We start from the raw sequence: 25,911 nt of genomic DNA, 5'->3' as shown, positions 1-25,911 counted from the left end.
TTACTAGGACTTTCAGACATGTGTCATGCATAGAATTGAATTCTTTTTTAATGTAAATGGGAGAATGCTTAGTTAAGCAGATATTTTGGTCAATAATTTTCATTTATTACTTTAAATAAAACAAAATACTGGATTTGGATATAGCACTTGATAGTATTTCACAGCCTGTGAATGGAACAGAAATTATGTTACTATATTTGGAATAGGTGTCATGTTCTTTTATATATGAAGTAAAAGGCACATTAGTGATGTCTCTGATACTGGTACGACACTACTGTCTATAGTGTCTCTTTCACAGTATCACAGTATGCTAGAGATTGGAAGGGACCTCAAAAGATCACCTAGTCCAATCCCCCTGCCGGAGCAGGAATACCTAAATGAGTTTACACAGGAATGTGTCTAGGCGGGTCTTGAATGTCTCCAAAGAAGGAGATTCCACAACCTCCCTGGGCAGCCTGTTCCAGTGTTCCGTCACCCTCACTGAGAAGAAGCTTCTTCTCAAGTTTAACTGGAACCTCTTGTGTTCCAGTTTGTACCCATTGCCCCTTGGCCTATCATTGTTTGCCACTGAGAAGAGCCTGGCTCCATCCTCGTGGCACTCCCCCTTTATATATTTATATGCACTAATAAGGTCACCCCTCAGTCTCCTCTTCTCCAAACTATAGAGACCCAGCTCCCTCAGTCTTTCCTCATAAGGGAGATGCTCCACTCCCCTAATCATCTTAGTTGCCCTGCACTGGACTCTCTCCAGCAGGTCCCTGTCCTTCTTGAACTGAGGGGCCCAGAAATGGACACAATATTCCAGATGCAGTCTCACCAGTGCAGCGTAGAGGGCAAGGAGGACCTCTCTCAACCTACTAACCACCCCCCTTCTAATACACCCCAGGATGCCATTGGCCTTCTTGGCCACAAGGGCACAGTGTCGGCTCATGGTCATCCTGTCATCCACTAGGTCCCTCTCCCCTAGGCCCTCTCTAACAGGTCGTTCCCCAATCTATACTGGAACCTGGGGTTGTTCCTGCCCAGATGCAGGACTCTACACTTTCCCTTGTTATATTTCATCAAGTTATTCATTGCCCAACTCTCCAGCCTGTCCAGGTCTCGCTGGATGGCAGCACAGCCTTCTGGCGTGTCGGCCAGCCCTCCCAGCTTAGTGTCATCAGCAAACTTGCTGATAGTACACTCAATTCCCTCATCTAAATCGTTGATGAATATATTAAATAATACTGGTCCCAGTACTGACCCTTGAGGCACTCCACTAGATACAGGCCTCCAACTAGACTCTGCCCCATAGACTACAACTCTCTGGCTTCTCTCCTTCAGCCAGTTCACAGTCCACCTCACTACCTGATCATCCAGACCACACTTCCTCAATTTAACTGCGAGGATGCTGTGGGAGACTGTGTCAAATGCTTTGCTGAAGTCAAGGTAAACCACATCCACCGCTCTGCCATCATCCATCCACCATGTTATTTCCTCATAAAAGGCTATGAGATTGGTCAAGCATGACTTCCCCTTGGTGAAGCCATGTTGACTGCCCCTCATAACCCTCTTATCCTTGCTGTGCCATAAGATGGCACCAAGGATAAGGTGTTCCATCACTTTCCCAGGGATGGAGGTGAGGTTGACTGTTCTATAGTTACCTGGGTCCTTCTTCTTGCCCTTTTTGAAGACGGGAGTGACATTTGCTTTCCTCCAGTCCTCAGGCATCTCTCCTGTTTCCCAAGACTTGGTAAAGATGATGGAGAGTGGTCTAGCAATGACCTCCGCCAGTTCCCTCAGCACCCATCTGGACCCATGGATTTATGGATGTCTAGATTGCTCAACTGGTCTTTAACCCATTCCTCATCAACTAAGGCAAACCACTCCGTTGACCTGTCTTCATCTGAGGTCTCATCAGTACAGGGCTCTTCAGGACTGCCTTCAGCAGAGTAGACAGAGACAAAGAAGGCATTCAGTAACTCTGCCATCTCTGTATCTTCTGTCACTAGGGCACCCGTCCCGTTCATCAGCGGGCCTACATTGCCTCTGGTGTTAGTTTTATCTGCCCATGTATTTGAAAAAGCTCTTTCTGCTGTCCTTGACCCCCTCTCGCCAGATTTAATTCTCAGGAGGCCTTAGTCATCCTAGCTGCCTTCCTACATCCTCTAGCAGCAGCCTTATATTCCTCCCAAGTGGCCAGCCCCTCCTTCCATGACCTGTAAACTCTCCTCTTCCATTTACTTTAAATTCTGTTTACTATAAATTACAATTTTTCTCACTGAAGAGATTAAGTCTTACAATTATTAAAGTTGATACCAGGTTGGCTATTGCTTTCAATAGAAGCATGAATAAACTATCAATATTTCAATTTATATTACTTTTCTTTGGAACGTCCTCTTTAATGCCAATAATTGTAATTTAATAGTGTGTGCAGCTGGCACTTTCTTGATACATTGCCTTGGTTATTTGTGGTAATGATATTTTTGGTACATTGTCCAGAGATACGGCAAGGTATTTTAGATCACTCATTGAGTCTTTCTCTGTTGTCATAAACAGGTTCGATTCAGTTATTTCAAGGTTGCAGTTTCTGCCTATGAACTGAAAAAACTGATTTAAGTTTAAAATCTTCAAGTTTTATTTGTCTGCAAATATATTGCAATAGTGAAGTGCCTGAAAACTCTTGGAGAGCCTGTAACTAAGCTCCTCTGTTATGAATTACAGAAATTATTTTGAGAACTTCAACTCAGGTATTGTGTATGTTTTCTTTTCTAAAGCCTCAGGTATTTGGTTTTGCTGGAAATCAGGTAATTCTTTGGAAAAGACGCTTCTATGTAACGTTTTTTTAAAAAATAGTGAAAACCCTCTTATCTGGTAGCAGTATTTTTAGCAGAAAACTTCTGACTGGTTTGGCTGCTTCAGAGATGTGCATGTGCCAGTTCCTCCCAGGGTTTTCTAGAATTTAGCATACCTAAAAGTGAAGAACCAGATAAAATCTCCTCTGCTCTTCAGTGATGGGATCATGGATCAAGTAGATTTTTCAGATAGCTTTGTGCAGATATGCGTCTTAAAAAAGTGCTCAAAAAGAGAGAGAGAGATGTTTCATTTTGTTTTGGGTTTTCTTGTTGTTTTGTTTTTTTGTTTGTTTTGTTTTTTTTTTTTTTTTTATAACCTGTATTTCAATGAAAATTAGAAAGTTAATATTTATTTTTTTTTTCTCTTCATGACAGCATATAGGAGAGAAATCAGTAACTGTTCCAAACCCACTGTGTTTTTATAAGCAGGTCGTTGTCTCCACACTTAGGTTCAGTTAACATAATGATTTTCCTAGTGGCGGCATATTTCCCCAAGAAATTTTTCCACCACTTCTGAGACCAGGCTGTCTGCTGGCCGTTCTTCACTGCTATGTTGTTATATCCTTGCATTAACAGCAGGCTCCTGGGACTATGCCATGGTTTTCATGCCCTACAGTCTTTCAGATGATCCCCATTTTGAATAGGCTTGGTAGCTCTTCAGGAAGTGGAGCAGTCTCCTCCTCCTTCCAAGGGCACCAGTCTAGCCATTTTATATCAGATGGCATAACACAAACATGCAACTGTTTGTCACATTTGGTAATTGAGATTGCTCTTTTTCCAAAGTTCAGTGAGTGAAGCCAGGAGCTGCATTCTACATCTTGCACTGCTGTCAAAACTTAGGGCTACTCTGTGCAAGTCTCTGTATTTCCATTGTAATGCTGTCAAGGTGAGCATAAGAGTGATCATGGTTGGAAAATCTCTTTCAGGTCTTTGAATGCAAGTTATTAAGAGCTTCTGCTTTTTTTAGTTCAAGAACTTCTGCTTCCCAAGACAGTTGCTAAGACCAGTTCCACTGGGAGATTTTCTTCTTTGTAGGAAAAAGATGTGAATTTTTGAATGGTCTTGCTCTGAATGCTCAAATGAATGCTGAGAGCCATGCCCTGTTCGGATCAGTGATACCAACTTTTAAGTGCCATCGGAGTGCTATTGGGCATTTAAAAGGCCACAGCCTGGGGCTTGTGACTTAGTGATTCTTTTCTTGTAGAAATCATTTCTGCAAAGTTTGTTTGGTGGCTTTTTAATTTTCCTCATTGCTGTCTTGCGTTTTCTTGTTGCTGCCTGGTTATCTAGGAGCAAGACAGGCACTGTAGGTTGAAAATTCTGTGTAGGCAGGAAGCAGAACTAGAATGAAAAGTAGTTTTTTTTCCTGGTCAGCCATGTGGAGTTAAAGCTATATTTCATTAAAGTGAAATTGGGAGGGAGAAATGGACAGTGTTGAGGAAGACAATGTCCGAGGGAGAAGAACAGGATTGGCATCCGTGAATATAGCAATGAGAAAGATGAGAGAAGGCAGAGGCAAGAGACGGTGAAGAATTTGCTCACTTCAAGGCTTGTTTTAAAATCAGAATCAGTGTCTATTGGTCACCAGGAAACTATGATATAATGTTGCAGGCTGTATGTTATCCTTGTGACATGTTTCCATTCTGTATGGTTCCCTTTCTGCTGAAATAATTGCAGTAAAGGATATGATGCGTAGTGTCCTTCTGCATCTGTTCCAAGATCAAGTAAACTTATGCATGAAAATAGTTTCTAAACTCTCTTCCTCAGTGTATTTCCTGAGACTGGTTACAAAAGGCAGTTAGAGTTAACTTTCCAAGCAAAAGGATAAATAATAAAAAAATCGCAACCTGGATTTGATCATGAAGTTCTTGAGCATTGGCTTGGAAAGGTACCTGTTAATGTTACTGGCATATTTTCTTCTTTTCCACATAAACATTCCTGGGATATTCGAAGCTAAGGCTGCCAAAGTTTGGAGAGGTTTACTTTTGAGTGTACTTAATTCTGACAACAAGAACGGTCCATTTATTTTGTGACCTATTTATAGCCATTAAACAAACCATGGCAAATGGATCTGCTTTACTTAATTCGCTACATTTGGTGGAAGATTAAGAGCATGGAAAATACATTCATGAAAATAGGTATGTTTGTCTCTGATACCATGCAAATCTCTATAATGTAGAACTGTATTTTTTTTAAATTAAAGTAGGCGTTTATTCTGCAAGACAAAGAATTGAAAATAAAATAGGAATCTTAAGATGATTATTTGGTAACTACTTTAACAGACCAAAAACTGGGGGAATTTGGTTATTCCTCATTGTGAGCTATATATGCTCACACTTATAAATCTCCAAAAATAGTATAAACATGAAAAAATGTGAATTATGTTCTCACTAATTTTAATGATAAGAACAACACATTTTGAGGGGTTTTTGATTGTATTTTGTTTTCAAAGTGTTCTCAACATATTAAAAATTAGATTTATTTTCCGTAACAGAATATTTTTATATTCCCTGTGTTACAAAGCTGGTAACTGAAATTCTCTTTTTGCTTCTCAGGTTGTTTTTGAAGTGGTCACTTCAGGTCATCCAGGATATGTGGCTATTGATGAAGTGAAAGTTCTAGGACATCCATGTAGTAAGTACCTATCCACTATTTTAAAGCTAGCCTCCTAAAATGAGTAAGCCACTATGCTTCAACACATGTGGAACAAAAGATAAGGAGAATATCAGAAAACAATGTAACTGCTGTAAACATAGGCTGAATACATACAACGTGTTCCTAGCATTTGAGCGCTGCACCTTATTGGCTTTAAGGACATCTCTTACATGCACCTCGTGTACAGCACTTGGCATGAGCCCCAGAGCCATCTGACAACTCATTCAGAGCAAAAGTCATCAAGATTTGTTGGCCAGTTTTCTGTCTGCATGAAAACATCTGTGCAGCCACAAGCTGAGACATTAGTGAGAGCAGATAAAATATACAAGAGCTGAATATATGTGATTTTTCTTTCCAAGGCTTAGAAGGAAGAAAACTCAGCTGGCTGAGGGCTGAGGCTTTGCTAAGCAAGGTTACTTAGGGTGCTTCATGAGTTCATGGCTTAATTTCTGCACTGTTTTACTTATATCTCAGGTAGGTTTCCGTATCCCATTATTAAAGATATGTAATACTTAACTACCCTAGGTTCTTTTAAAACTGATGTCAAAACAAACCCTTGTAAATTAATGCTTTAATATGGTAATCCAGATGTAATTGAACAGACTACTTAGATAAATGATGATTTTACATATCTGCTATTTGTTATATGTATTAAGATCATACATGGAATTGTAGGTTGTTAACTTACTGACCAAATGACAAGTGGGGAAAAAGACACCTAACTTCTGTCTCATTGTTCAGCATATTGTGCTTGCGTGAATTCTTTATGGCCTGTAAGAGCTGTGATTTAAAATAAAAAGTGATTATCCTTTAGTAACAGAGTGCCTCGTAAAAATGGCTTTAGTGTTAGTGGCAAGAAGATACAGACACTTCTTCAAATACAGAGACAGTTATGCAGAATCAGCAACTGTTATTTCTGAATCACTTAGTTCTAATAAACACAGCAGGCTCTCATGTGGTTAGACAGTATTTGTGCTTCTGCATTTTGAATTTTTATCTTTGGTTCAGATGAGGTAAGTCTAAGGCAGCATTTTATCAGCTTAATAATTTTTCTTATACAGATTTTGAGAGGTTTGATCTGTGCATTTGTACCAATCAATTCTAAGAACCTGCAAAGAGCTCTTGTTAATGTGGAGACTGAGTTATACCCCATAGTGCTTAGAGTTCTAATGTGGCAGTGCTGAAATGCATAAGCTTTAATGAAAAGTTCTTTGATCAAGTAATTAAAATGTTAGAAATTAAGACATCAAACCAGTTATATTGTCTACAGGAAAATTGAAAATCGTGTGAAAATTGGAATAGAGCTACTGTGTGTCTAAAAATTTGCAAGACTCATAATGCTATTATTTCTGTATATTGCCAGAAAAAATACTTTTGGAATGGTTAACTCTTTAAACACAATTGAAATAGGAAAAATATTTGCTAGGCAGTTTTCTGGGTAGGATGGATGAAGACCAAGCAGAAGACAAGCTCTAGGCACATAGAACTGAAAGGGATAGATTGTGGTGGGTGGGTGAGGTTTTTCTTGTGTGTGTTTGTTTTTAAAATCTAATTAAAATCTAATTAAAATCTTCACCCTCTCGACCAAGTGGGGTAAAAGCAGATGTAAAAAAGAAAAAATTGACTGAGAAATGGGGAACTTGCTGAAGAATAGCTAGATAGGCAAAGACAAAGGTGACTTTGGCATCCCTGGCAGTTTTCAAGGCCAGGCTGAACAGAGTCTTGGGCAACATGGTCTATGTGAGGCATCCCAGATGATGGCAGGGGGTTTGGAAGTAGATGATCTTAAGGCTCTCTCAAACCCTCACCATTCTATGGTTCAATAAGTCTGTCTGTCCTAATTAGGAAGTGTTAAAAAAAAAAAAAAAAGTATGTCTAATCATTTACTATAAGGAGAGTTACACTGAAAAGATTTTGTTCTGTAGTTAGATATTAATTTGGGCTATTTTATTCCGCCATCTTCTCCTTCTTCTTTGCACTGGATATTTATACAACTTTTTCTTGAATACTGGTAGCTGGTTACTTATAATTCCTAACAAACAATTTCAGTTTCTCCCGGTGATAAGATCTTTTAAGTAAATGTCACCAGCACTGTAAATGGTTGCGGTGCTCTGCTCGAAAATGTGTGTTTATTTTGCCAGTTTACTGCTAGCGCTGGCATTTCCATGTCTGAAAGTAATGTTCAGAGCCTTGCTTATTTGCTAGTATTAGTCAGTGCAAAAAGTCACGTTACCTGCAGTAGGATTTGAATGGTTGGGAATGCTGCCTTTTCAAGGATAAGTTTCGTATCAAATTTATGTTTTTCTGTGTCATGCGGTTGACTCTTTCCAGTAAAACAAAAATATACATACTGGCTTTCCTTCTTCAGTGGACATGGTTCTTGTTTGAATATGTTTCATTTGTTAGGTTATTTGTAGCTTTAATGTTTAAATTTTTACTGGAAATGTTTTCTTTTTCTAAATGAAAAATAAGAATTGGTAAGAAGAATGCACTGTGTTTTGGGATTGTTTTTTTTTCCCTGCAGTGTTGTTGAAAATAATTTTTTTTAAAGAATACAGCTGTAGTTGTTGAGTGCTGTGTCAGTATTTTAGCAGTTTTATGTGCTACATTTCTAAAGCATCTCCTTTGTGGACACTGTACCTGGTTAAAACAAAAAACTTGTTTCCCTGACAACATCAGTCAACTTCTTACTGTTTTGTCTAGTTGGTACTGTAAGTATCTAATGGTTGGGGTTTTTTTTCCAAAACATAATTAGTTTCTAATATGATCTTTATTAATAGAGTGTTATTACCACAGGGGCACTGAGCTAAGATTATTTACACAGCAAGAACAATTAAAGAGCACCCTTCTCTTCTGCTCTTTCCCAGGTACAGAAGTAAACCAACATGAAATCTAATGCATAGTCGATAATTTAAACCTTTTAAAGCAAGGCTATTTAATTGGCTCAGTGTGTTGTTCATAGCCAGTACTTCCATGTTGTATAACTCCAGTGCTCTTATCTTCTTCCAACAGCAAAAACTCCCCACTTCTTGCGTCTTCAGAGTGTGGAAGTCAATGCAGGACAATTTGCTACTTTTCAATGCACTGCCAATGGTGGAACAGATTCAGGTGACAGACTCTGGTTACAGGTAATTTCTTTACTAATGCAGTGATCTGCTGGGAGGAGAGTTTGTCACTCTAAAAGAAATGTAAAACATGAAAATGATAGGGCTGTTCATTTCATCAATATTAGATTTTATAGCCCCTTTGCACTGCTGCAGATTAGATGTTCTACAGTAGAAAATTATACTGGAAGATTTTCTTCTCTTGTTCCAATGGGGTACCTTATTAAAAATAAAGGTACTGGTTTTGTTACTTGTGGCTATCATGAATAAAGGCTAAGAGGAAGACCCAAGGAAGGCTCTTCCTCTTGGCCAAGAAAAAGGCCAATGAAGAGCACATGACTTTCTCATGTCTACGCTGGCTAACTGCAACATTACAATGATTTTCTCTGTTTATTTCTGTTTTCAGCTAGAATTGCATTGTTACTTTTTAAGTGTGAAGAAGACAAGTATGACAGTCAGATCTGACCTTTTGTATTATAGAGCCAAAGGATCTTGCCTATATTCATTGTATGTAATGTTTTCCTTATTCAGTAATGTAACTCCTAGATAGGTGTCAGATCTTGATTTAAAGATTCTCTCCAACTCATTTGCTTTCAGTAAAGACAGTCTCCCCTTATCCATATGTGTAATCTTGTATTGAAACCATGCATCTTGATCTCTTTTAGTAATGGGCATGCAAGTTTAACTGCTGCCTTGTCTTACTGCCATCATTCCAGCATTGTCTGTCCTCTACAGCAAACACTAGTCTGTATTTGGCCTTAGCTTTAGGATATAGTAACCTCCAGTTCTCTATGCTTTCCATACATGAAAAACAGCATGCTAGACCTGAGACATTGTCTGTGAGAAGTAAATAAGGATGTCTAAAATAATGCCTAAGGAGATCAGTCAGGTGAAAGTGCAGTATATGAAGAAGATGGAATAGGAATATTGAAGAGGTAGTAACAGGTGGGACTTAGAGATGAAGTTCTCTATTTTTGTTGTTTAAACAATTTCAGGCTTTTACTATAGTCTTCCTTTGACATTGCACGTGATGCAAAATTTCATCAAGCATTTCAGATATGATTCATTTAAAATATGACAGGTTAAACAGATGAATAGTTATAAGAAAACTAGTGCACAGGCAAATAAGTAAAACCACTTCAAAAGTGAAGACATATTTATCTGTATCATGAATGATGAACCGTTATGTCTATCCAGAAAGAACCTAATCAAGTACAGTAGAGGACAATGTAAATCTCTGTTACTTTCTTTTTGCAGGGTATTTTTAATCTCTGTGCTGATTTAAAGCTGATATTTCTCTAATTTCTCTAAGGCTATTTTTCTCCAGCCCTTTAAAGCCAGTATTATAGTGTTGAATTGGTAAAATTAGACTCCCATCTTTCCTAAGCCACTGAGATTTTTTGAAAGAATGATTTTTTTCCAGTCATGAAAAGAGTTTAGCATGTATGGGAAAATAGTAGGTTGTTATTTCATCAGTGATAACCTTTGTAGAGCCTTTGAACTTTTGCATAACGCTCTTTTGTGAAATTGAAGGTAGAATTCAGTACAGGGAAATCTTGATTCCATTCAGTTTTTCCATATATTTCAGGACAGTATAACTTCAGTGTGAACTTTTTTTGCATGGAATGTATAATCATGTACATGATTATGAGATTTATTTTCTTTTTCCTATATATGAAGAATGAGAAAGTAGAGACAGATTGACTGCTCGAGGAGTTTTGTCTTTATCCATTTACTTACCCTGCCCATTCAACATACAGGTCCCTCTGGTAATCAGTCCAAGGCTGTGCAAATTCCAGGTGTGCCTTTCTGTAAGAACATTTTAAAAGTTGACATGATCTCCTGGATAGCTTTGATTTATTTTTGTACTTGTTTGCCAGTTTCCACAGATGTATGCTGCAACTTTACTGTAAGGGTGATCAGACAGCTCCATTTCTAGAATACTGCAAATCGAGGCTATAAGATAAAGTTCCCAACAGGATTAGCTGTATTTTAGTGTACTAAGTCACTGTCTGCTAACAGATCCCTAGGCCTTGCAGTTCTCCATCAATCACCTGAGACCATCTGTTTTCATGGTGTGGTATTAAGGAATTTTGTATATGCCTACTTATAACATCTCATGATACTGCCACGGGGCCATGAGTACAATGGAGCTATCTGTAATAGCTGTCAGGAAACATGATATCTTCTATGTCATATGACTCATTAAATGGATATTAAAGATCCTTTCCTGCCCAGATAGAAGCAGTATTCAGCTACAAAATGTCTTAGTGAAAGATGTTCTATGTACACTAGAGCCAGAATAAAATGAGCACCATTCTCTGGACACTTTTATGCTAGCATGCAGGTAATAGGTTTTAGTAGTATTACAGATGGGTCATGCAGTCTCTCTGATACGCCTACTTTGTCCACCGGTAATACTAAGCCCTTTCTAGAATTATTTTGACGTTGTGGGGATTTTTTTGTGTTGTTTTGTTTTGTTTGGGGGGGGTTGTTTGTTTGTTTTGGTTGAGATATTTTTTGTGTTGTTTTGTTGTTTGGTTTTGGTTGATTTTTTGGTTTGTTGGCTTTTTTTTCCTTTATGTTTATAAAACCTTGAGGGCGAGCTGCAGTAAATAAATAAATAATGGTTGTGTGATTTCTGCCATGTAAGTCATATGAGGAGGCCTAATGTGTTTGGAATATACAGTTCCAAAATATCATGAAATAATTTGCTCCCAAGTGATTTCCAGTACCTGTCATTTGTTTTCAGACTCACACTGTTAGTCTGAAGTACAGGTAAATTGACAGAGTGAAATTACAAACCCACTGAGTTCAGTGACATTTCTGAGCATCTTCAGCACTGGCAGGATTTTACTCCTGTACTGCTATCTCTTTTATCTTGTACCTCTCACCTTGTAGCAGAAGACTTTTAGTTTAGTAGCACAGAATTTTTCTGGTAAACAAATATTTTACTTTTTGCAGTCTTTTAAGGGATGGATGTTCCTTAAAACAAATGAATAATCCTAACTTGGTTGGTTATTTTAGTCTCCTCTTGGCTGAGTGGTTGTTGGAAACAGCATAGATGTACTTAGTGTAATAATGTCCAGGTTTTGAAGAAGTCTTAGGTCAAATCTGTAGTCCATTATTTTATTTATTTTTTTATATTCAAGCCTATCCCATTTTTATTTCCTATGGAATCTAAAGTCTATTAATTTATGGAATATTATGGATTTTTTTTGCAATTAAAAGTATGATAGGGGAACCACAATGTATAGGTTAGCTGTCCAAATTAGACCACTGAGCCATAAAATTTGTTTCATGATGCTGTGATCCATCTTTACTCTTTGAGGAGAGGGAAGACAGAAAGCTGTTTTCCTATTCCTCAGTGCAGTGTTTTGCAAGAGAAACATTTTTTCCCGATCCTGCTAGGCAGCTGAGAACACTAGTGCATGAGCTAGGATTGCAAGCTTGTCAGAAAATTTGACAACAAATTGTGGGTATTTTCAGTGATATTTAAAGTCAAGCAAAAGGACTCAAGAACACCCCTCTGCATTATACAGCTCTGTTTTTGTTTTTGTAACTAGTGTCCAATAAGGTCATTGGCTAGATTGTATGTCTATGAATTCATGCCCCAGTTAGGTTATGTTTTAAACATAAACATACTTTAAAAATAAATCTGATGACACTAATGAAGGAATGTTTGTAATTAATAGGTGTGTCCCCTCTGCTTATGTTGTCTGTAATATACCTGTGGACAACAAGGGGTTATTTGTCAGTATGGGATGACTCTCTGTTTTATTGAATGATGGATTAAAAATGACATTCCTGTGCTCTTTCCTGTGTTTCCACTGTAAGGATACAATATAGCCCTTACAGTGGGAATTATAGCAATTGCTATATTATTTATTTTATTTCATTCAATTAAAAAAATTCCTTCTTGATACTACAAGCTCCAGAAGTTGACACCAAAAATAAGATACATCACTAGGCACTAAAGAAGCCGGGAATCCCAAGGAATGGAAATATACTTCAGAAGGAGCAAGCAAACAAACCCAAAACATTTGTAGGTGGGAGCCAAAGTTAGCATTTGGAAAGAAATTAACATGTGGAACACAGAACAGTTAATAGTCAAGTGAAAGCAGCTGAGACAACATCTTTGGAAAAGCTTGTTCTATTATTAGTTTTGAGTAAATTGGCACAAGAAACACAAATCTGTATTATAGGAGAAAGAGAGCAGAATTCTTATTTGGAAATAACCTTCTTTTGGTGCAGCCTAGAAGACCGAAAAAGCAAACATTTTGCTTTCCACAAACATCTTTGAGCCAGGAATCTAAATTGTAGCTTGCAAGTTAGAATGAAGTTTAGAAAAATAAAGATTTATTTAAAACCAGGTAGATTTCTTGCACTGCAAGCCCGAGATAGACACATACATGGATTTTTTTTCTCTGGAAGTGTATGAAGTTTGAACTGTCATGTATTGAATATTTATATGTACAAAATATTATATCAAAGAGTAACCAAAATAAAAATTGTTATCAAGTGAAAAGTGCTTAAATATTAAAATAAATGTTTCCAAGGCAATACTGGGGAAAAGTCATGTCTCTGCAGTTAGAAGTTTGAACTTTTTGAGCCTTCCTTTTTTAAGCTACATACTAAATGTTTTGTTGTGCTTTTTTTTTTCTTTTTCCTGCAAAATTCCCATCTCATTCAGTACAGGGGACATCCTCAGTTGATGAGTAGCTGCTTAGTATGTGGGTTCCTTCACACAAGTATGTTTAGGGCTTCACTTTGCCTTCTAAATACTATACAAATCAGTTCTGAAATCAGGTTTATTAATTTTCTAATGGCTTATAGTAATCTTAGTGCTTCACAATATTAAATTTTTTCTGTGTGATGGACTGATACGATCTTCATTTAATAGTTGAGGATCATAGACACTGATAAACAAAATCAACATGTATTCCTTGTGTTTGGAAACAGTCTCTGAGACATCTGGACCTGATTCTCTGCATGTAAGGCACTGATCATGTGTCCACTGCTGTTAGTTGCAACTATGAGTGGCCAGTACTTTATGGAATCGACCTTTTCAAAGAGGTGGTTTTTTTTCCAAAGGCTTCGAGAATATCAGTAAGCAGAAGAGTTCTGGAAGCACTTTAAGTGACGTGACAGAGGTATAGTTTTACTATAAAACTGAATCTTTTGATAATAATTTCTAAAGATTTGTTATAGCATCACTAAACATGTGACAGTTGCCTTTTTCAGGGACTTGTACCTTGACTCTGTAGGTAGCCTTTCTTTGGGAGAGGTTCCTCAAACAGTGGAAAGCTACAGTTGATGAGAAAGAAGTCATCATTTCAGTGGAGTACTGTGTTTTTCCTAGCCTCATTCTAAAACATGGTAGAAATTCAAATAATTATTTATAAATTTAATTCTCAGGCATGTAACATTTACTGCAGAGATACAGACCTAAGTGTAGTAATTTGTTGAAGGTAAGCAAATAACAATAGGATCTCTGGATGTATCTGACAGCTGTAATAAATGGCATCATCAGACTTGCCAATAGCAAGAGGTTAATGGGGCATCATCAGACTTGCCGATAGCAAGAGGTTGACGGGTATTCTCTGATAGAAGGGGAGAGGGTGAAATCTTTCATACCTAATGGTTTGTGCATGCTGAACACATACTAATTCATTGCAGCCAACAAACTGAATAGTATCACTCTAATGGCCACTCTTCTCTACCCTATGTAAACAGTTTATAACCTGTTAATAAGGGATTTCACTTTTCTTCTTGCCTTTCCTGAAAGCTGCCTTTCCCCTTATTCAATGTATATTTTTGTGTATCTTCAGTAATCTTTTGCTGAAGGTATAAGGAGTACGAAAGGTTTTATTCCTCTACATGCAAAACTGCAAAACCTGTATGCATTATTTATTGTTAGTCAAAGGTAGAGATCTAATCCTGTGTCAGAGGGAGTTCTGGAAAGCAAATTACTTTCTGTAGGAATCCACACACACACAAATGAGAGTGTAGAACCAGTGTAATGACTCCTGGCAAATTATGAAAATAAACTATATTTATAGGATATACAAAGTATGTATGTGTGTGTGTGTGTGCACGTATGCTTATGTGAATCACATGAAGTATACCATAAGGTACAAGAGTTTTGTCAGAATTTGTTGTTATGCTGTAAACTCTGAGGCTTTCATATAATTACAATTTTCATTGCTACATCTGGAAGCACTTGAGGAAAAAATGTTTCAGCCATTCTTGAGTGCTAAGATAATGAAGCAGTATTTTACCTGTTAAAATTAAATTGTATGCATATGTAACAACTTAGTAACACAAACAGGTGGAACTATTAATGTAAACTGTACAATGAGGTAGGCCTAAAGAAGATGTTCCTTTGAATATTAAAAAAATGGTATGGGTTTGATCAGTAGGTGCTTTTGTGTACTGTGGGAGTGTCAAGTGGCAGCTTGACAAAGTTTGTTTGCAAGTAACCTGAAAAGTCAGTAGCTTTTGATCCTCCTCATTTGCTGAAGATGTCTTCTTACACCTTGTATCTATAGTGTCAGAAGTGCCACTTAAGAGAGCCATTGTTATTTTTATTTAACAAGGATAATATGACACTTGGACTTTGGACAAAAATCTAATGGTAGCAGGTAGTTGTTCTTTTTTTCTTCTTCCTTTTTCCCTATTAGAACTCTGTCTCAAGTATTCAGGAGCTACCAGATAGATACTAATGAACTGACTACGTACTCCACTGATTTGCAGAAAATTTGTGGACATTTGTGGACACAAGCAAGTTAGAGGAGATGCAATTAAATTTATCCCTTTCCTCCAACCTTATCCATTCCCATAGATAATCTCATTTGATGAAATGACCCATAAGAAAAGTTATGCTGGTATTACCTTTATTAGTCTAACCTTTTTGACATTCTTGTCTGAATTTGAAAGTGAAGCGATGAAAGTAGTATCCTCTTTTCAAGAAACTCAGTGTAATGTGTTGATCTAATGGTTATTTTTGAGTATTAAATAACATAGTACATGGTGATTAGCAAACTTGAGATAATGGAGCAATTGACCTGTGCCATGGAGGGCTGGTTAAATTCAGCTTGTGTTTTAAGTGCATGTTAGGTATGCCTAACAGAGTCCTGTTTCTGGACTCTGAAGACTGATATGAAGCACAGTTCAGCAGCAGTAGAATCACTTAGACACATATAATAAGTTAGGCAATTGATGAAGTAAATTCAATAAACTTTCTGTGCTATGCTCTTGGACCTTTGGAAGGAAAAAAAAAAAAAAAAAGAGTGACCTTCACAATGAATACTGTACTTAAAACATACAAATTTACTGTTGGAGGGTATCACATTCTAATTGGAGTTGAATGGGGGGTTCTGTTTTAAAACCAAGGCCTGTTGAAACTTCTTTGAGACAAGAAGAATCAAAGTAAAGATTAAATTCAATTAAACCCAAAGGGAAAATGAGAGGAAGGAACAACAGAGCATTGGGGAAAGTGTGTATTGGGAGTGGGAGCTGTTAAAGTGACTTAGTAAGACCAAAACACCTCCAGCCAAACTCCTCTACATTAGCTTCCCTCTTACATGAACTAATGTATACCTTATTTATTTAGCTTATTATTGCTGTAGTTGCATTTATTCACTAATGGCATTCTCACTGTTGAGGAGTTTACTATAGTTCACTTTAACCATAGGCATGTGTCTCTTCTTACCATTCATTCCTTCTATTTAGAAGAATGTTCTCAGTAGGCCACTGCCCCACACTTAACAGGGCATGGTTTCTCGTCCTGAAATGTGTGTGCTACTTTCTTGGCTACTTCTTCTTACTTGCTTTGTAGGACTTAGTATCTCTTTGGTTTTGTCTGCTATTCTGGTTGTTTAAAAACTTGGTTGCCCCCAGAAGACATGGTGGTCTTCCTGCATCCCATATTGCTTTTCTTCCTAACAAGGTAACACTTTTCCAATGAAGAGAATGTGGGACTTGAGTGCACTGCTTTTTAACTGTCCTGTTATGTGCTTGGATAGAAAAGGCAGACAAATATCTGCGTTAGTATATTTTGCATTGTGTATACAGGTGAAAAATATGCTAATGATCTTTACTTTCTCATTTTCTCCTCATTACTTTGCTCCTTCCCAGCCCCTCCATAAAGCCTGGTGTTTGCAGAATGTCAAAGCAGAGTATTTAAAATCAATAAATAAAATAACAAAATAACAAAGTATGTTGTCTTCGTCTTTTTAGCAAGGTGCTCATCCTAATTCTTGAAATTTTTAATCATAGAATCATAGTTAGGGTTGGAAAGGACCTTAAGTTCATCAAGTTCTAACCCCCCTGCCACTAAACCGTACCACCCAAGGGGACACTTCCCACTAAACCGTACCACCCAAGGCTCTTTCCAGCCTGGCCTTGAACACCGCCAGGGAGCACTGCCAGGGATGGAGCATTCACAACTTCCCTGGGCAACCTGTTCCAGTGCCTCACCACCCTAAGAGTAAAGAAATTCTTCCTTATATCCAATCTAAACTTCCCCTGTTTAAGTTTGAGCCTGTTACCCCCTGTCCTATCACTGCATTCCCTAATGAAGAGTCCATCCCCAGCATCCCTATAGGCCCCCTTCAGATACTGGAAGGCTGCTATGAGGTCTCCACACAGCATTCTCTTCTCCAGGCTGAACAGCCCCAACTTTCTCAGCCTATCTTCATACGGGAGGTGCTCCAGTCCCCTGATCATCCTCGTGGCCCTCCTCTGGACTTTTTCCAACAGTTCTGTGTCCTTTTTATCTTGAGGACAACAGAACTGCACACAATACTCCAAGTGAGGTCTCATGAGAGGAGAGTAGAGGGGCAGGATCACCTCCTTCGGCCTGCTGGTCACGCTGCTTTTGATGCAGCCCAGGATACGGTTGGCTTTCTGGGCTGCAAGCACACACTGAAGCTGGCTCATGTTCATTTTCTCATTGACCAACACGCCCAAGTCCTTCTCCACAGGGCTGCTCTGGATCTCTTCTCTATTAATACAAATAAAAGGATGATGAAAAGTGCTTAGTGTTGTGTATTTCAAAGAGTTAAGATACAGTATTAGCTTAAATGATTTTATAAGTAGGGCTATGAGTTCAGCAGAATTCTTAGCAGCTACATGGATCGTTGACAGAACTTCTGTCCAAAGTATAGAACTCTCCATTACAGAGCGATTTCACAGTGCTCTGTGTTTCTCCAGATGTTTCTGAGGATAGAGCTTCCTACAAGTCATTTTGTATTCTATTGTGTGCTGTTAAAGATGAATGGAAAGAAGATTTGGAATTTTTACGTATTTTATGAGCACTGCCAAATTGTTAGATAATATAAACTCTTCTCAAACACTCTGGAGTTTACTGGAAAACAAAAAAAAGTAGATTGGAGGGGGTGTTGTTTTGGCATTTGGTTTCTTTTTTTTTTTTTTCTTTTAAAATCTTAAAATGTCTGTGCAGCAATAACAGATTTGTTCCTGTCAGAATGATAGAAAACAATTTCTGTATGTGCAGAGTAACTGCTCTGAGTAAATTACACTGATTTTAATGACTGCAGGAAATGAAATAATATCTTTGTGTTCTTTCTGTATGTTTAATTGTATCTTCAAATAGATGTTATTGCTTAATATTTGAGAATATGACTACTCGATGTGTAACTTTAGTAATATTTTACATTATTACCTGCCAGCTGCAGCCAGTGTTTAGTTTTAGGCATAATAAACAGAGATTTATGGAGAGCTATGCGATTTAAAGAAAAGGCTCAGTTACCAAACATTAAAGTATTGAAAGCTGAAATATTTTTTGAAAGGTAAAATAATAATGTTTTGCTTGAGTGCTCATTAGCTACACGTGCAGAGTGCAGTTCTGCCTCATAGCAGAATAATTCCAAATAGGACAATAATAATCTTCTTCCAGCACAGCCTCATTACTTAAATGAAATACACTTATTAACTTACACAGATGTGTAATACAGGATAATCACAGGATATGTGGTGGTTCTGATCTAGACTGACAAACAGTTGTCTTGGTTATGAAAGCAGTTCTAGAAATTCAGAGGTAGAGCCAACTGTCTTAATTACTGGAATGATATGAACCCTGCAAAGCAATTTTGTTGAGGTATTAATTACTATTTGATTTAGATTTTATACATATTTTAAACGAAATTACTTTAGGCACTGCTGATGTTATTTGAGATCCCACTGGTATGGCTCTAATCACAATTTTATAAATGTGCATATTTGAAATTGGGATAATGCTGAACCTTTCTTTTATTAAATATATGAAAAGCTCCTTAGTCTACCTGTATGGACAGAGGGTGACTGACTGACTGATGGTTCCTTTTAAGTCTCTTCTGTCAGAATTGTTGAAATGCACCCTGAGAGTGATTAATGCAGTGGTATTGCTGGATGTAACATCCCAGAATTTCAGTCCCTTTGAATTACTGCTGAATTTTTGTTAAAAGTATTTCTGAAAGGTTTAATATATATCTTGCTGTTAAATTGCTGTTCATTTAGAAAAATAAGAGTTAGTTCATTGCGTAAAAGAGACTTTAAGTCTCATTTAAATAACCATCAGCTTATTTATTTTTATTCTAGCTTGCCTAAAATGGAAAAATAATATGCATTTTAGAGTGCTTTAAGCTGTCTCTGCATGCATTTTAATATGATGGTACTAGGAATATGGATTTTTAAGCTGTGTATATCCTGAGGTTAAATTAAGATTTTTTTTTTCATATCCCTATGTATTAAGTAACATGTTGTTTAACAGAAAATTTATTCTTACAAGTGATTCACCACTTACATATTTTCATTAGTTGTCTTAAATAGTATTTTTAAAGATGTGCATTTGTTTGTTTGAAAAGCTTTCTCTGAGCATTTGAAAACATTATGGGTTGCTCAGCAGCTGGTAGAATCTGTTATTTTCGGGTTTGGGTCTCAACGTCTTGAAGTCTTTTGTTTTGTGGTCAAAATTGTTCTGCTCTAAGAAGGTTAGATAGCACTGCCCTGGGGACGTGGCCTTTATAGTCCAAGCAGGTCTAACATTAAATGATTACGGCATTTTCCTCTTTCCAAAGTCTGAAGAGTCCTGTTCACACAGTTGTCTAAGTCCCAGAGGCAGGAAAAGCTTACAGGCTTAGTCTATGATAAAGCCTCAGTCAGTCTTTCACATGGTAAAGCAGGGCTGAAGCAAAAAAGTAAAAAAAAAACCCTGTTTATCTTTGAATGGTATTTAAAGTAAATAAATAAAGCACATCCAGAAAAGAGAAGCATACTACAGATTTGCTCCAATTAACTGTTTTAATGAGTTCTAATACAGAGTGCCACAGTGCTGTATTGTAGGTCATGAGTTTTATAGTCATCTGTGGAATGGGATTAGTAAATTACAGATTTACCAGTTTTTTGTTTAATTTTCAGTAATTCTTGTGAATACTACTAAAAATAATAATCTGTAAAAATAGTGTAGTAGGGTGAACTAATGTGTTCAATAAATGGATGCTACTTTGATATCAGTAAGTTATTTCTAGCCATTATAAACGAATATCTATTGACAATCAGTACTGAGAGCTTGTCATTTTTTGCACAATGCCATTTATCATTTTTTGAACCAAAATGTGCCTGTTAAATATGGAAAAGGAAATATTATTGACTCTCTCCTCCAAATTTCGGATAGTGAAAACCATAAAAGTGACCACTGTCATACCTGTGCAGCTTTCTGAAGACAAATGTGAATCACAAATAAAGGGAGCTAAGCTGGCCATGTCCATATAGTTAAAACAGAAACCATTCTGTACTTATATATCAAATATACATATCAAATTATAAATAGCATTTTTCAGACTAAAAATAGTCTTTTGCCATTTTTCCCTTACTAAAATAAGAGTCTGGGAGAGGTTGTAGGTGTAGGATTTTTTAATTCTTTTTTTTTTTTCTGTGCAGCCTGTTTAGCTCTCTTCTCCAATGCCCGTTGATTGAACTTTTCTTATACTTGAATTCATTACCTTCATTACCATTCATTAATATGCAGGTTTAAATCAATTAGGCAACTCTCCTATTCATCTGCTATAGTCCCAGAAGAGAGAGAAGACTTGTTCTCTTGAGGTGGTTCTTTTTTTTTCTTGTGGAAAGTAAACCAGTTATATTTCTTTGGCTATTCCAGAAACAATGTTTTCCAAGAAAATATTTTTCGCAAAAAGACTAAATAAAGAAAATCTGTGGGTTTGGGGTTTTTTGTTTAGGTTTTTTTTGTTTGGTTGGGGTTTTTTTTTCACCTATGACTTCTAGTAGAAAGTATCATGCTATTGGTTTCTGTGGATCAAGTTCTAACTTATAATTAGACACGCTATGCTTCGTCTCATTAAGTTTGTAATGTTTAAGAGAAGCCAGTCAAGATAATCTTTATGAGTAATAATCTCACATGTATTTTACAAGTGTATTAATAATAAAGGCTTTTTGTTCTGGCTCCTTCAAGAATTCTGAATCTACCATTCATAACCATTTCACATATGGATTTTGTTGGGGTGGCAAAATTGCTCAAATTCTCTGCAGAGCCAAGCTGGGTTACATTTAAGGCTCATGTAGTTTGTTCATTTGAACAAAACGATGTGTGCCTCTGAAATGTGCTTTAGCTTCTTTCTTTTTTAGTCAAAATTATTGATGTGAATGCATAGCATGTGTTGCATGGCCATATAAATCAATTATTTGGTCAAACTAAAATTTCCTGTTTTAGAACAGCAGTTAAAAGAGTTGAAACAAGGTGAGATTAGTGTTTTCAAGAATCAGCAGAAGGTGAAAAAGATTATGGGACCGAGTGAAATGATAATTTACTACAAAAGCTGCAAAGCTTCCAGTTTTCATATACATAGGCACAAAAAAGATGGAAAATATTTACTATGGGGCCAAGTATTTGAGCAGTTGCCTTTCTGGACTGCTGTTCATTTATATGACAACTCAGGTTGTGGTGGTCAGGATTTCTGTTGGCTACTGGGAGACCTGATGGGGGCCTGTGTGGCAAGGGACAGTCCCCTCCGTGTCTGGGGCTGGTGGGGAGTGTGCATGCATCATACCTTTCCATGGTCTCCTCTCTTAATGAGCTGCAGCTAAGGCAAAAATAATACTGCTTCATGGCACTGCCTGGTCCTTTCCCTTCGCTTTTTTGTCCCTTTAGCAGCATCCTGTAGCTTTTGTTGGGTGGGAACAGCAAGAAATACTTCTTTAAATATTCATATGGTTCTTCAGTTGTGTTGTAACTCATGAATGTCCTGGTAAAGTCTGGATGCAGTTGCCCTGCATGGAAGGGTGGGTGTACTGTGCAGGCTGGAGCGCAGAGGAGCTTGTTAGCACTCTGAATGAGCTAAGCTAGTTTAGGTATTTAAATTAACCAGTGTGTGGCATTATGTTGTTCTCTAGGGAATAATTTACCCTGTTTCTTGGCAGGGTAAAGTAGCCTGTGTAAAGCTTCCTGATGTTGTGACTAGTAAAAAGGAAAAACTAGCGTGGGTGGATGTAACATAAGCACATGACTTGGCTATGCGTAGAGTCCTTAAGGAGTCTGCAAGCTGAAGAAACGTACTTTAAAATGAAACTCTTAAAATGTAGTTTGAGACTGGTTAGTAGCTCTGATAATTGGGATCAGTCAGTTATCGTCTTGGGTAAAATATAGTGTTGCTTTTAAGAAATAATAATTCTCCAAAATCGTAACTAACCCATTCTGCTTGCTTCCTGCTGTCTGCAGCCATTCTTGCTAGAAGGATATTGCAGTGGTAAAAACAGTAGTTTAGAAATAGTAGTGCAAAATATTTCTTTCCAAGTGTTGTTTTTGGTAACTGTTGTGCCATGTCAGAGAAGCCGGTTTATCAGCAACTCAGAAGTCTAGGAATTTTAAGGAACTGGTAATTGCCTGAAGTACTTCCCAAGTAATAATTTAAGACCGAGTAATTTTTAAGGCATAATAGTACATTCTTCTTTGGGCATCTTACAAGCCTTTTCTTTTTTTTCCTTTTAAATAAGCTGTGCATCACCCATGTTTATTTTTGAAGAGGAAATAACTACTTTACCGTAGAGTAATCCTATTTACTGTTACTTGTGCTGCTTCTTTAGCATTTAATGGCATGATGAATGTCGATGTGGCTTTGTGATTTATGGATGAGTTTAATTTTACATACCTTGTACTTGAAACTCTCTGGGTTATAACTGGTATTTTAAGGGTACTCTCAATATAGTGGTAAGTAAATGCTGTAACAAAATGAGTTTACTATTTCCTATATAGATCTTAAATTCTGCTGGACAAACTACAGAATCTAGGGCAGAAAAACAAATCACCAGCTGTGTTGATGGTTTATAGAAGCTTGGTAGTGAAGGAGCCTTGCCCTGCTTGAAGCTTCTGAAGTCAGGAAATTCTACTAAAAAGATCTGGTATCATTATATAGCATCAGACTGGGCATATACCTTCCTGAAGAATGCCTTTTGGGAGGTGCTTATTGGTGTTCTCCAGTTTCTTTTGATGTTTTGATGATGGGTGTAGCCTACAGTTTGTTGAAATACATATGTTTCTATGAAAAGTGCATCTTCCTTGTTTGCTTGTTTGAGTGAACGGTTTTGCTAGATTTGTATATGTGGAGTTTTTTCAGCCAGCTCTTGTAATTCTGGTAATTCTAGTAATCTAGTAATTTGATGATGATATATTTTCTGAGAGTTTGCTAGTGTTCATAGGGCATGAATCCTGTTTCATGGGCAGGTGGAAAACACTTTCTGGTGACGATCTGAGAGCCAAGTCTCAATGTCCTCATCTTTGTGTCAGAGAACATGACAAGATGTCATCTCTACCCTCTTATTCCTGCTACTTTTTCAGTCCTCCAGCCATGTGCCAGATGACATGAGGGAGCAGGCTGGTAGCATGAGATTTACGCTGGGCTTTGTGCTCCTCAGCTGTTACACAGCTTGTTTTCTTGTGCCCTGCGTAGACAATGTTGAACTGAAGGTGAGACACTGCACAGGAGTAGAAACTGCCCAGTTCCCATTATCAAGGTGAGGAAGTGAGAGATGGAGACGGCTTTAGCCTTGTGGTCACTTGCCTGGTAAATCTGTGCCTAGTTTCTTCCTACTGAGTCACTGATATCCCCACCTGTAGGTGCTGCTATATGAGAACTATCCACTTAGATTTCTGTGCAAGCTGTGCAAGATGCATACACCAAGTAGCAGATGCAGAGCAGGAAGAGAAAGCAGACACTGAGTATGCTGGGTTTCATGTTTCTTTAAAAGAAATAACTTTAAATATTTGTGTAAAGCAAGCCAAGCAAGTAAATGTTACATTGCTCCTAAATCTTTCTATTAGTTAAAGACTTGAAAACAGCTGTTCCAGATGAGTGGTTGCCCACTGATGATAAATGGTTTAACTCACATGGGAAGGCAGTAAAGTCTCACAGAGTAAACATCTGTAAATGTGACATGCAGACTTCTGCTTTTATCTTGCCTCCCCTCTTGGGGAACTTGAGGTAAATAAAATTGGTTGTCAGTATTTTTTTTCTTAAGTATGACTAACAATATTCTTTGGTTTTGTTTCCTTACCTAGGGTATTTATGTAAGGGATGCACCTCTGAAGGACATAAAAGTGTTCAACTTTCGCCGATTTGTAGCTCTTTTCAGTGTGGTGAATGCCACAAAGCGGGACGCTGGCAACTATCGCTGCATGATTCGGACAGAAGGAGGAGTTGGTGTATCAAACTATGCAGAACTGATAGTCAAAGGTATGTCAAAATAAAATTCATTATTTGCAAGCTTAGTACATGGAATTGCTAATTCAGGAAGAGTATCACCCATAGTCTGTTAAAGTCAATAAGAGGTTCAATAAATAGACTCTGTTTATGTAAATCTTAAGAGTCTATCCAGCTGTAACAATGGAATGACAGAAGAAGCCAGAGCTAATTAACCAGTTACTTGTTGATTGTTGTTTTAAATATTTCCCCAAAATGCACTGTTTAGAACTGTACATATTTCAAGATTTTTTAAAGTATGTGCATAATACTGACTGTTTACCTCATTTGCGGAGATTGCTTTCTAAAAACATACTTAACTGCAAAATATAAGAGATTTACACTAAAATGAGCACATAAAATATATATACTCCAACATATGCAGGGCTGTTTTTAAAAACAGCAGGAAACACTTAAATAGAATGCATACAGGTCTGTACATCCTCATTATAGAAAACTGTGCTAAACCGATTTTTGACATTCATTATGTTTAAATTCCAGTTTCCTTGCTTGTCTGTGAGATGAGCAGGTGTTGATTGAAAAGGAAGAAACTTGATCTATGGGTTAGACTGGGGGATAATAGGTTATCAGTAGAAGATTTAAGAGAATCATAATGAAGAAACAATTTTCCGAAAGCAGGAATATGGTTTTAATGGATGTGGATTAGGAAAAATGGACAGAAACGGGACAAGACAAAGAGAAGCAGGTTGCAAATAGCCAGTGTGTGAAGATAACAAGACAAAATAAATTGTAGCATTAAAACTGAGATGAACTATTAGAATGGACAGATGGAGAACAAAACAGTGGCTGAGATGAGAATATAATTATAAGGCATGGTGGAAGAAATTAGGTTATTTCAGTTCAAGCATGAAAAATAAAAAGAAAGAAAAGGGAATAAAAGGGGTGGCCAAAAATGGGAAAGTCAGCAAGGAAAGAAATTGTGCACTATAAACCCCAATAGGGATAGCATCTTTCACACCTAACAGCAGTGAAAATGAGGAAGAATGGAGACTGCCTGAAGGAGGCAGATGGAAGACTGACTACATCAGTGACAGGAGGTACAGAAGCTGAAGAAATTAGTTAGATTTTTCCAATTTCTTTAATTTAGGGAGTTTTAATTGATTAGTACTCCTTTTGAGGTGTAGTAGTTGAAATTATGAAGTGTATCATTACAGCATTTCTGCTTACTCAGATTCTTGCAGAAAATTTGCACTGGGCACTGTGGACAAATGGGTAGCCTTAGGGCGTAATCCCATTAACTACTTGTAGAGTGGCAAAGTAATTATGCTAATCCCTGTTGCCTGTATTGGAGCTTTTATGAGGCCACCTGCAGGTCATTCCTTCTGACCTAAAAAGACCCATTTTAAACATTGTGCTGTAAAACCTTAGATGACTATACTGAAATAGCAGCATTAGGGGCTAATTAGTAAATATGCTTTTACATTGATGGCATATAATTAAGAAATTGTATTTCCTATTTTTTTCAGCAGCCTTTCTCCAGTGTTAGTTAGCAAAATTCAAAAATAATGGATCGATTTTGGTGCAGCTATATCTTTTTTAATC

General features: G+C 37.3%; 1 protein-coding gene across 12 annotated transcripts in view; it reads left to right on the top strand.

Annotated features, from left to right (window-relative positions):
• The window catches only part of PTPRM (protein tyrosine phosphatase receptor type M), a 464,510-nt gene that overhangs the window by 156,046 nt on the left and 282,553 nt on the right, over positions 1–25,911 (top strand). For all 12 annotated transcript variants that reach the window (XM_061356322.1, XM_061356320.1, XM_061356317.1 and 9 more), the window contains 3 exons: positions 5,390–5,468; positions 8,502–8,617; positions 24,168–24,342. In XM_061356322.1, the coding sequence (XP_061212306.1) occupies positions 5,390–5,468; positions 8,502–8,617; positions 24,168–24,342 (370 nt within the window). The remainder of the gene's footprint in view (positions 1–5,389; positions 5,469–8,501; positions 8,618–24,167; positions 24,343–25,911) is intronic.

The sequence above is a fragment of the Neopsephotus bourkii genome, unplaced genomic scaffold (genome assembly GCF_033783945.1).
Source record: "Neopsephotus bourkii isolate Nb327-2 ecotype Australia unplaced genomic scaffold, CSIRO-AGI_Nbou_v1 NB_846, whole genome shotgun sequence".
Taxonomy (NCBI): Eukaryota; Metazoa; Chordata; class Aves; order Psittaciformes; family Psittacidae; genus Neopsephotus; species Neopsephotus bourkii.
Note: the sequence above shows the minus strand (reverse complement) of the source record. Positions and strands in the feature narration are given on the sequence as shown.